Source organism: Phocoena sinus, chromosome 16 (genome assembly GCF_008692025.1).
Source record: "Phocoena sinus isolate mPhoSin1 chromosome 16, mPhoSin1.pri, whole genome shotgun sequence".
Taxonomy (NCBI): Eukaryota; Metazoa; Chordata; class Mammalia; order Artiodactyla; family Phocoenidae; genus Phocoena; species Phocoena sinus.
This window is the reverse complement of record NC_045778.1, coordinates 8,321,738-8,334,586: the sequence shown is the minus strand read 5'-3', so window position 1 is coordinate 8,334,586 and position 12,849 is coordinate 8,321,738. Positions and strand designations below refer to the sequence as shown.

The 12,849-nt window shown below is 38.2% G+C and overlaps 1 protein-coding gene across 1 annotated transcript in view; it reads right to left on the bottom strand.

The window, feature by feature from the left end:
- Nucleotides 1-12,849, bottom strand: part of RYR2 (ryanodine receptor 2) — a 644,069-nt gene that overhangs the window by 331,405 nt on the left and 299,815 nt on the right. Inside the window, 2 exon segments of the mRNA XM_032609082.1 lie at nucleotides 754-887; nucleotides 1,231-1,349. Coding sequence (XP_032464973.1) covers nucleotides 754-887; nucleotides 1,231-1,349 — 253 coding nt within the window.

Below are 12,849 nucleotides of genomic sequence, written 5' to 3'. Positions count from 1 at the left end.
TTAAAGTTATCACTATCACATATAACATTTCCTTAATTATAAGCTGTATTTATTATTGTTGTTGTAATTATTATTATTATTTTGTATATGGAAGGCACTATGACATGGTGGTGAAGAGCTCAGTCTCTGGAGTTAGACCTGAGTTCCATTTCCAGTTCCAACATTTTAGTCTATAAAATGTAGTTAACAATAACACTTTGTGCAAACACAAGCAGCGTAAAATACTTGTAAAGCACCTGGCATTGTGGCTGGGACAAAGTACCCAATGAATGTCTGACACCTTGGAAGGTACACCTAACTGAAAATGTAGTTTTATCGCTTATTTGTAGAATTTATTATACTTTGGACATTTGAATTCAATGTCTTTATTATACATAGTGGGCACTTCACCATTGGTATTGAAGGATATAGTGTTTTTAGTTATGTTCTAAGAAGATGTAAAACATAATTATATATAATTATATCCCTGTATCGTTGTCAGCCTGCTCCTGAGGATGACAATGACAATTCGGCTACATATGAACGTGAATGAGAGCCCTTATACATTTTTTTGTAATAAATGTGTATTTTGCTTGGGTCATCTATTGTTGTTATCTCAGCTGATGGGTAGAAAAAATTCCTACACTCTTCCCTGGGGAAATATGTAAAAGATTCGAATCAAACAAACAGACTATACGATGTTTTAGCGACAAAGCTAGAACGTGCATTTTTCGTTATGCTACCAATCTGGCGACGCGGGCTCGCTGAACCTACCTGCTGACGTGGTTCACAAGGCGTGTCTGCAGTAACAGGTCTCTTCCTGGCAGAAGATTGTCGCAGATGAGATGCTGGTTAGAACGGACTGCTACCCCATGGCAAACACAGAGGGAGCATAAGACGTCCAGAACCTGAAAAGAGAAGCCACCTTCAGACTCTCATTCCCTTCTCAGGTTCAAGTGTCAGCAGCACCTTCCACAAACACACTTCCTCCAGTTACCTCTGACCCAGTCACTTTAAACATTACAGCCATGTGCCCACTTGTTTTCCAACTTTCCTTCATACACAAATTGAGAACTGCTCCATCCTCCCATTGAGGCTATGCATAAGCACTAAGCAGTATTACCTGCTTGGAATGAAAAGGTGAGAAACACTCGCGAAAAATCTGACACACCTTTTAAAAATTATCTTTTAAAAAAAATAGTTTTAAAGTTATTCCAGAACTTATTTCTGGCAATAAAATGGTTCACTTACCTTGTGATTTCTTCCATGCTTGTCTAAAAGTGAGATAATGGATTTAATATGGCCTTCTTTAATAATATTTAGAGCTTCTGGACTTTCTACTAACACACAGTGTAAAACTTCAAGAATACCTAAAGAGAAAACAAAGAAAGGGGGGAACTATGATTAACCAATCGACAATGATCAGTGGCTTTCCTCTTCTCTATGTGTTTATTCAGGTGTTGACTGAACATAATATAATTATTATGTGCCCAATGCATTTGGGCATAATGCATAATATCACAGGGCACCTGTGATAGGGGACAGGTGGTGTTTGGAACACAGGGCTGATAACCAAAGATGATGTCAAGCGAGGACAAGGCAAAGATACAGTGTTCAGCTGAGCAAGCAGGTAATTCTGCCTGCAGAGAAATGAAAGAAAGCAACATTTAAGTGGGGCCACAGAGAACTCATTCATGGCCATTTTCCAGACAGGAGAAGATGGCGGTAAAGTGCTGAATGAAGTCTTGAATGGGGGGCATACCTCATGCGCCTGGGGTACAAAGCCAATAGGGGATGGGACAGGTAGGTTAGGGCCAGCTTACAAAGCTTCTGGACACCGCAAGCATAACCCTGCAATAATGCATCCTAACCCATGGAGATCATTACATTCTCCTGGAGATTTATAGCAGAAAATGTTTCTTGGTTTGCACAACAAGAGAAATATACAAGTTAACACAAAAATAAATAGAAATATACAAAACTTGAAGAAGAAGGGTAATATTTTTAAGTATTAGCTATCAGAGAAGATAAAATGGAATACATTTTTTCTTAAAGTCTAAAACAGAAATTAGAAAATAAGTCTCATTATCAGAATTTTTAGTGTGAACTTGGAAAGCTAAATGGGTACACGTATATTTATTTTTTCAGAGCAAGCCTGCCTTGTCAACAATGAGAATGTAGTTCATTTGTAGCAATTAGACACAACACTTAGAAAGTGTGATCTCCGTCTGAGAGCTACTGTCTGACATCTCTTAGAGTATTGAGAAGGGTCCCAGAGGAACCTTGTAGAAAGGTTTATTCATTTCAAATGGAGATCACTTTCTTGGAAAAGAAATGTAAAGTGCTCAGGTTTACAAATGGTACGGTATAGAAGTAATTCGCTATTACTGTCACAATTGACACTTGATCCAAACCAAGACAAGGGCTGTTAATACTAATTTCTTCACCAATGACTTAATGTTTTGAAATATAAATGCACATTCAATGAAAAAATACCCCAAAAGGTAAGTTAATTTTTGGTGTGGTTCAAAATCTGTTGCTGTATTCCAACAATCCGTGCCTGTTAAAAATCAACGAGAGCAAATAATAATAATACAACAGGCTGATGGATAAGTTAAGGAAGATTTTTATATAAGGGTATGGAAACTATTTCTGCTATTATTAAAAAGGTAAGCAATAAAATAAACCCCATCATTCCAAGCTAAAAGAAATGAAAATAACAGAAAGGGAACAGCATTTTTTTTTTTTTTTTTTTTTTTGCTGTACCGTGCGGCATGTGGGATCTTAGTTCCCTGACCAGGGGTAGAACCCACGCTCCCTGCAGTGGAAGCGCAGAGTGTTAACCACTGGACTGCCAGGGAAGTCCTGGGAAAAGCATTTTTAATAGACTAGTCATATGTTATCCTGATGTTTTTGGTTTTTTTGTTTTCTCCCTATTACTTATACTTATTACTATAGAGCACGTGGCTGCCTATGTTTATAAATAAAGTTGTACTGTGTTTACACGCACGTTCGTTCACATATCTTCTTGGAACTAAAAGTAGGACCCTGCAGCAGTACATCCTAACTAATAGAGCTCATTTCACTTTCCTGGGGGTTTATAGTAGAAAATGTTTCTTAGTCTCCAAAACAAGAGAAATATACAAAATAATACAAATGGTGCTCTTGCATTAAGAAGGCAGAGCTGAGTGGCTGCAACAACAAAGTCCTATAGTCCCACAACCTAAAATATTTACTATCTGGCCTTTTACAGAAAGAGTGTGCCAATCTCTGCTATAAAACATAATCATTAAGAAAAAAACAAGTAGAAGATCAAGAAAAATAAATCCTTCATGTAAATAAACATTCACGAAAGCCCACAGCATTCATAAACCTAAATATATCAGAAAAGATTAAAGACTAGATTTTTGGAAATAACAGCACGTATCAGAAAATGCAAGAATGGCAATGTGAAAATAAATCTCTGATTTTTCTCATATTCAGCCTATTCTAATGGAAGGGTTTCAGAGTTTGGGGTTTAACATTAAATTTTTTTTTCAGTGGGACCAGGTCAGAGCCAACAAATAAACACCTAGATGAAAAGAACTACTGCCTCTAATGCCGACAATAAAAAGTCAGAGAAAACTATTTTTTATTTTAACTGTTGGAATTAAACTGCAAATAAACTGCTTTTACTTTTTATAGCAAGAAATTCCTAAAGGAAAACAATTGGAAACACCAAAAGAGACATTTTCAAAAATAATAACTAGCTAGACTGCTTTATGTATATATTTAAATCATACTGATATATGCCTCAAACACTTAGGTAAAAAAAATGAGACAGAGAAACAGTGCTTAATATTAAGCGGCAATAGTTGACTAAAGATCATTTGACATTTAAAATTTAAATTCACCGAGTGAGACCCAGGAATGGCGACAGTACAGAACACTTATGGTCAGAGTCTCAAAGAAAAATTGTATAACTTGGTAGATCATAACAGAATTACCGGTATGAAAGAATTATGAACATGCTACAAAGTGTAAAATAAAAAATAAAAACCACCCAAACTAGTAAGACAAAACCTTTTGATAAGTTTAATAAACTTATAGAAATGATTCATGAAATTTTAATAACACAGAAATGCATAATGTATAATGTAAACTTTTAAGAGTAAATACAAAATTGGATATATATTAGGACTGCAACTATGTAAAGTATACTTATTTACATAGTTGCAGTACTAATAAAAACACCAGAAGTTATTATATCAGAATGTCAGTGCTGGTTATTGCTCGACTATGAGGGAGACCCTTGAACAACATGGGTTTGAACTGCACAAGTCCACTTACACACGGATTTTTTTTTTCACTAAATACATACCAGAGTGCTACGTGATCCACAGCTGTTCAATCCGTGGATGTGCAACTGTGGATACAGAGCCAACTGTAAAGATACACATGGATTTTCAACAGCCCAGAGAGTCGGCACCCCCAAACCCTGTGTTGTTCAAGGGTCAACTGTACTTCAATTACACTACTACACACACTCTATGATAAGAGCACACCTAACTCTTAAAGTAAGAAACATTTCTAGGTCCTGGTTCAAGGTAGTGACGTTGGAGGATTCTAAACTCAACTCCTCCCAAGAATACATCATATCTACATTTATATATGGAACAATTTCCTCTGAAAGAAACTCAAAACTTTACTGAGTGAATCCTATACACCAGGCAAACACAACAAAAAACCCCACATTGAATCAGGTAGGAGAGGCTGAGACGCAATCTCGCTATATAAACCCCACTCCCAAGCAGCAATCCACAATTGGCGAGTAACTCACAACCCCGAGCTTCTCCCTGAGTAGCAAAGGGCTTGGAACCCCATATCTGGCACCCCTACTTTAAGACCTGCATCTGAGATCAAGCGCCCAAAACATCTAGCTCTGAAAGCCAATGGGGCTTGCGTCCACAAGACCCATGAAGCTATAGCAAATTGAGAAAAAGTCCCTAAAGGGACAGCAGGAACTCACCTACCCCAGGGCCCAGCACAGAGGCAGCCAAAAGTACCCAGTCTTTCTGTAAAAGGCTTATTTGCTTACGTTAAAGCTTTGGCCTGAGGGGCAGGCATCTAATTTAACACAAATCGGGGGACCAACTGAAATTCTCTCCAGAGATGGAGGTTGGCGGGCACCACCTCTGTGCTCCCCAACTGATTTGCTTCAGCTCGTGGGTATGTCCTGGAGGGAGCTTCTGTGCATGACTGGTGCCCCAGTTTTTTACACCTAGTGCCCTGATGCACAGGGACATCCCTTCATCACCTGGCTGTGATGGCCAGCAGGGCCTGTGCTCGTGTGTTCCACGAAAGCATAACACCCTGCCCAGGGCAGAGAACAAACAGAGCCAACTGAAACCCACCCCCAATTTTCTGTATAAAGGCTTATTTGCTGTCTTGGAGCTTTGGCTGGAGGGGAAGGTTTCTGGTCTGGCCCACACATCTCGAGACCCCAGATCATCGGTGTCTCTGAGAAAGGAGCTTGTGTACATGTCTGACGCACCGGCTCTTATGGCTGTGAACCAAAGGACACATCCCTTGACAGCTTGGCTCTGGTGCCAGTGGGGCTTATGTTCAAGGCTTCAATGGGACAGTAGCAAAGAAAAAAACAGTTCTTACCTAGCTATCACCCCAGGATTTGGCACAGAGAGCAGACAGAAATGCCCATCTCCCAGTCTTCCCCTGAATGAGGTATATTTGCATATTTTAAAGGCTGCTGCCTGAGGGTCTGGCTTTCAATCAGCCTGAATCTAGGTTCTGAGATCCTCCTCTTTTAGATGCTGACAGGTCTTGGCATATTCTCTAAAAATAAAGAAACCAACCCATCTATATGCTACCTACAAGAGACTCACTTCAGATGTAAGGACACACACAGACTGAAAGAGAACAGATGGAAAAAGAAATTTCAGACAAACGGAAACCAAAGAAAGCTGGGATAGCTATACCTGTATCAGACAAAACACACTTTAAGACAAAGACTGTAATAAGAGACAAAGAAGGTCATTATATAATGATAAAGGGGTCAATCCAACAAGAGGATATAATGTTTGTACATATTTATGCACCCAACATAGAAGCAACTGAATATATAAAGCAAATATAAAAAGACCTAAAGGGAGAAACAGATAGCAGTACAATAGTAGGAGACTTTAATGGCCCAATTTCATCAATGGACAGATCATCCAGACAGAAAAGCAGTAAGGAAAATTGCCCTTAAATGACGCACTAGACCAGATGAACTGAACTAACATATACAGAACATTCCAACAAAAAGAAACAGAAAACACATTCTTCTCAAGCACACGTGGAGCATTCTCCAGGATAGATAATATGCTGGGCCACAAAACAAGTCTTAATAAATTTTAGAAGATTAAAATCATATCAAGCATCATTTCTGACCACAATGGTATGAAACTAGAAATTAGTTACAAGAAGAAAACTGGGATAGTCACAAATATGTGGAGATCAAACAACAGGTTACTCAACAACCAGTGGATCAAAGAGGAAATCAAAAGAAAAAGCAAAAAACAGAACAGCAAATGAAAATGGAAATACAACATACCAAAACTTATGGGACGCAGCAAAGGCAGTTCTAAGAGGGAATTTCACAGTGATAAATGCCTATAATGAGAAAATTCTCAAATAAACCACTTAACTTTACACTTCAACAAACTAGAAAAAGAAGAAACAAAGCCCAAGTCAGTACAAGGAAGAAAATAACAAAGATCAAAGTGGAAATCAATGAAATAGAGACTAAAAGACAACAGAGAAGGTCAATTTAACTAAAAGCTGGCTTTTGGAAAAGATGAACAAAACAGACAAACCTTTAGCTAGACTCACCAAGAGAAAAAGAGAAGGGACTCAAATAAATAAATGAAAGAGGAGATGTACAACTGATACCACAGAAACAAATTGGGAAATATGTTTAAAAAATGAATTCTTAGAAACATAAAATACACCAAAACTGAATTATGAAGAAACATAAATTGTGAGTAGACTGATTAATAGTAAGAAGATTGAATTAGTAACCAAAAACCTCCCAACAAACACAAGTCCAGGACCAGTTGGTTTCATTGATGAATTCTACTTAACATTTAAAGAAGAATTAATATAATCTTTCTCAATCTCTTCCAAAAAACAGAAGAGAAGGGAACACTTCTGAACTCATTTTATAAGGCCAGCATTACTGTGATACCAAAAACAGACAAGGACACCACATGAAAAGAAAATTGCAGGTCAACATCCCTGATGAACACAGATGTAAAAATCCTCAACAAAATATAACCGAAACAAATTCAACAATACATTAAAAGCATGTCAGTCCCTCTTCTAGATGGTTTAACCTTCCTTTATTGCCTCAATTCCCACCACTTCCTCCTACAAAGAATGATTAACACATAATTTTACATAAATATTAATCATAAATATTTATTAAGTACCTACCAGGCACTGTTTCAAGCAACGGGGATGAGCAGTAAACAAGGCCTGCAAAGCCCTGGTGGAGCTTGTAGGATCTTTCTCACCTTCAACCCTTCGCGCATATATATATATATATTTTTTTTTTTTTTTTTTTTGTGGTACGCAGGCCTCTCACTGTCGTGGCCTCTCCCACTGTGGAGCGCAGGCTCAGCGGCCATGGCTCACAGGCCCAGCCGCTCCGCGGCATGTGGGATCTTCCCGGACCGGGGCACGAACCCGTGTCCCCTGCATCGTCAGGCGGACTCTCAACCACTGCGCCACCGGGGAAGCCCCCCTTCGTGCATATTAATCTCAGATTTCAACACACTTTCCTTTTCTGAGACTGCAAAATCTGAACCATCTTGCAAAGGCAAAAAGTCACCTCACTTGGTGAGCCTTTACTAACGTCTGGGGATGAATTATTCCTTCTTTGCAGTATTGATCACATTTTATTAAAATTATTTACTTTCATTTCAATCTCCCATGAGACAATGAGCCCTTAAGGGCAGGGACTGGTTTAACTGTGCCTAATGCAAAATTGAGGGGCGAGGTATTCTACGTATAATACAAGCAACATTCAGCTATTTGCCTTAAAACTTTTATGGCTGTGACTTTCTGAATCATTTATATTCTCAAGAGCAAGAAAAATCTCTGAGGATATAACAAAATGGCTGGAAAGGACTTAATGGTAATGGGAGCACCCAAGTGCTGGGATGGTAGAGAATGTTCCTCAACTTGTTTTCTGTAATCAAAGTACAATGGCCCAGTTTGCTTTTTATCGATAGACTTACACGTTTGTTACCTGGCTTCCCAAACTGGGGAAGCTCTCCATCTGGGGTCAAAGTTGACTGTGCTATTTTCTATTCACGGGTCATGCCCAGCGCTGTCCACGGTTGGACAAAATTTGTCGAGGGTCTGTATGGAAAAACTGGAAACAAGCCACAGAGCAGAAGTGCTGTATTTGGTCTGACTTTACCTACCAGGAGGAATCTAGTCTGGGGATTCCACCTCAGACCAAGTAGGCACAAGCTCCCTGGTGAACCTTGTCCACTTGAGAGAAGGAGTGAATAGAATCAGACTTGGAGCCACTCCAGCATAGGAGGCCAATGAGAAGCTAGAGCAAAGCCATGGTACTTGTGCTCCCAGTGTCGTCACAGGACAACAAGGAGAACCAATTGACCTGGAAAGCACAATGTCAATCCCCCCAGGACGTTATTTTCTCACCTATGGTCACAAGAGTTTTGCAAAATAAAACAATATTAAAATAATCCCAGAACACCGAGGTAGATGTAGGTTTAGATGGAACCTAGTTCTCAATGCATTAGGGGTAACATGGGTGTGATTCAGATTTGAGAGAAAGGAATTATCACTTACATCTCTACTGCAAGCAACTCCAGAAGGAGTCCATGGCCTCAGCTGAAGATTTCAGCATGGAAACCCCTTGGGCTAAGCTAGTGGTGAGCAAACAGGGAGGCTTCAACCTGGGCGCTAACTGGTGTGAATCACACTGCTCCCTAGTTAAGGAAACACTGGGGACAGGGCACATGCAAAACACACAGAAGGGTGGTATCCACTGCAGGATCGGTGACAGTTATAATGAGAGAAACCATGAATTCCAAATTATTCCAACCACAGCCTGCTTTTTTCTTTTCTCTCTTTCTAGGAGTTAAGATTTTTTGCAACGTTTTGGTCAGACCTTATTATTAGTGTCCCCAGGGCTCACTGAAGGCAAAAGGAAATAAGGAAATTTCTATTTTCGTCCTGGGTAATGAAATTTAAATAAAGTGACACAACAAGGAAGAAGACTGGGGGAAAGACACTGGGAAATGACAGAAAAAAAAAAAAACATGAAAACACACAAATGTGAAACAAGCAGACCAAAGCTCTCTATAGAGGTTATGGGAGATTGTTTCCGGATGCAGTAACAAGATATGCAGTAGACTGTCATGCTTGTAACAGAGGGACTTGTCTACTCAATATTTACAAGGCTTAATGAGGAAATATAATAATGAGATACCGTTAGTATTCTGCTGTTTTATGTACTGGTTACAAACACAGTCTAAAGCCAACGTACCCAGATTTTAGTCCTGGCAGATTTTAGGCACATTACTTAACCTCTCTATGCTCCGGTGTCCTCGTCTCTAACATGGGCACAATAATGGTGCCCTCCCTGGGGGTCTGTTGTGAGAATATGTGGAAAGCATTTAGAACAGGGCCCGGATCCGAGCAGTGCTATATGATCACCTGCTATTATTTTATGGTTGTAACAAAATAACATAAAAGACAAATAAAGTGAAATAAAAAGGATCAACAGGGAAACATTATAAATATGCTTTTTTTTAAACAGAGGCTAAAAATTAAAAAAATAGGAAAAGGTAGGGAAATGCCGAATGGACAACACTGATTAGAAGAAAAATTCAGGGAAAATATTTATTGATCAGCAGGAAGAAATGAAATAAAGGTTAGTTATTAAAATAAAATTAGTTAAGGTAGTATATCTGGGACTGCGGTAAGAGAGCAAGAAGGGCAAGTAGACTCAACGGCAGAAAATTTTTCTTTCTTGAGACAGCAGGACTGTTGGGCCAAAAATACAGTGAAAGATTAACCAAGTAGCCTTACAACCTTATGAATGCTAAAATAAGACATAAAGCACTCCTGGTGGACAGGAATCCCTTCTCATGATATTATTACCATTATGAGAAAAGAAAAATATGCAAATAATCACTGGTTAGAGAGAGCAGAAGACAAGTCCAGCTAGCGCCATGTTGACTAAACGTCCGAGGAGTCTGGGAGGTTTTTGGGGTACACACCAAATGTGAAGTCATGAAAGAAAGAATATGACAGGTGTAAAGGGATGCATTTGTACCTGGGCCTGTGCATTTGAGAGGGTTCTGTAGAGACACACATCTGTTGTTTTGTTCCACTAATTTAAACTAAACTGCCAAGGAGTCACAACTCACATATCCCATCCAAGCCATCCTTCTTTCATGGGTGGGCATGAACATGGAACTAGAAATGGCAGAAGATTCTAGTTTGAACTGGTTGGGAGCTCAGTTGGCCCTCACCCAGAACAAACAGCAGGAGTTGAATAATGAACCAGTATTTACCATAATTACAACACATCTTTTTTAACATTTACAGTGAATTTTGCAGGTTACAGATTGAAGCGCTGAGAAAGGAATAACTTGTTATTTTACCGTTTTATGGGTATAAATTTGAATTCAAGGAACCATTTCAGTTTCAGTATGAGATGAACTGCTAAATTTATTTTTTTCACTTTTTAAAACAAATAGAGAGGGAGAAAAGAAAAAAAAAAGTAATATAAATTTTGCTTTCTTTCCGTAACAGAGGGCTAACTTGTGAAATAAAAAGAAGTCACCCTAAATAGGGTTTCTGTATCTCACTCAAATAGAGAAAGAAAAATGATTTAAATTGACATCAATATTAAAATATATAAAGGCTTAAAAATAATGATCTTAAGAGATATGGTCACAAGCCAAATTGGGAAAACACATAATGGCATATACTTAAAATTTAAAAATAATGGTTTTGAGGCTAGAGAAGAAAATGGTCTCATTAAATCCTGAGCTAACATAAAGCTGAGAGGGAGAGGAAAGTGACAGGAATGAGATTAAAATATAACAGAACTTGACAAAAATAGGAACATGAGAGGAAAATTAATAAAACTGGAAGTTAGTCAAGGTAAAGGTATTGTTACACTGTTATTCATATACAGAAAGGTAGAACATTAGGAATGCCTTAGCAAGAAGAACAAAAAAGTTGGACCTAGGGCATTTTCTTGGAAGATAAGATGAACATGAATCCAAAGTTTCCCATGGTAAATAAGCTGAAATAAAACACATAAAATGAGTAATGTAATTATAATGTACCATCCTGCCTTAGTTAGGCCTCTGATGGTTTGCTGCCTTCAGTTTAGGGAGCAATGATTTATAAAAGATAGACAAACTAGAGAAGTTAAAGGACAGCTAAAAGAAGAAAAGAAAATGTCAATTAAAGGCAGTTTATGATACAACAGAGTTAAATAATAATGTTAGAAATTTTATGCTATATAAATGTTTGTATGAACTGTCATGTCTCAAGGCCTATGAAGTGCTGAGTGCCAGACAAGACACCATCAATACTTTAAGACAATCTTACCTTGCTATTTATTTTTTTTCATTTATTTGTTCATTTATCACTGAGTACATAAAATGGGCCATTCTCAGTGTTAGGTCCTGGGTATGAGTAAAGTGCAGAGCAAAAATTGATACAAGCCCTGCTCTTGTCAAGTTTACAGACCATGCAAGTTCAATTCTAACTCCATTACTTTCTTTGATCTTAAAAAAATTACCTCTGAGCTTCTTATCCTCAGATTCTTCATTTATAAAATGGAAATTATAATGGAACATACCTTATAGGGTTACTGGGGGAATCCAGTGAAATAATACATATGACGCTCTCAGCACAGTGCCCTAAATTAAGATTTCCTTGGCCACACAATACAGTCATTAAAATGTAGACAAATCCAACAACTGTGTCTCTCTGTGAAATATTAGTATCTATAGAAATTCTGGCAGATGTAATTAAGTGCTCTAATGCCTCTTAAATAAATATTTAGAAGATGTACACACTTCGGCATCTTCAAGATGGATTTCTCCAGGACAAGAGAAATACAGATTAATCAACTCTTCAAAAAGATACTTGCCTCAAAGCAGCAAATATTTATTGAGAAAATTATTTTTGGGGCAGAAATGTAAAATGATCATAGCATCTGCCTGAGCTTTATGTCAATTTTGAAAGTTCTCTTGCAGCATGAGGACAAGTCAGGGGCATTCTTTCCGATAAGCACAAAAGAAACAAATACAAAGGGATAGAATAAACTAATTCTGATACTTGGCAAGTGTGAAAAAAAGGGGAAGGAGAAAAGTTACACGATACATTATTTAATGAAAAACCACAATTTCAGATAGGGTGTTAAGTGCAGTCCTGAGATATATCAATATGCACGGAGTAAAGTACAGCTTAAAAATGCATCTAAAAGTGGATATAGTTTTAGGAGGGTAAGCAACTGCTTCCGACCAGAGAATATCAGAAAGTACTGGCAGAGAACTTCAAAATACTTAGTCACATGATGGAGAGTAGTATTTTAGATCATTCACTTCTAAACTGCATTGTGTGATGTGATTCAAGAGAGCCAAAGGAAGAGGGGACACAGTGCAGTGATGCCCAAGAAGGCTAGCCGGGTTAAGATACCGCCCAAAATCACTTCCACCTCAGAAATTCTACGACTCTCTGTCAACTGAGCTGGTCTATTTATATGAAAGGGTTATTATTCCCCCTCATGGTATTAGAAGAATACAATTGCACATAATCATTTGCTTC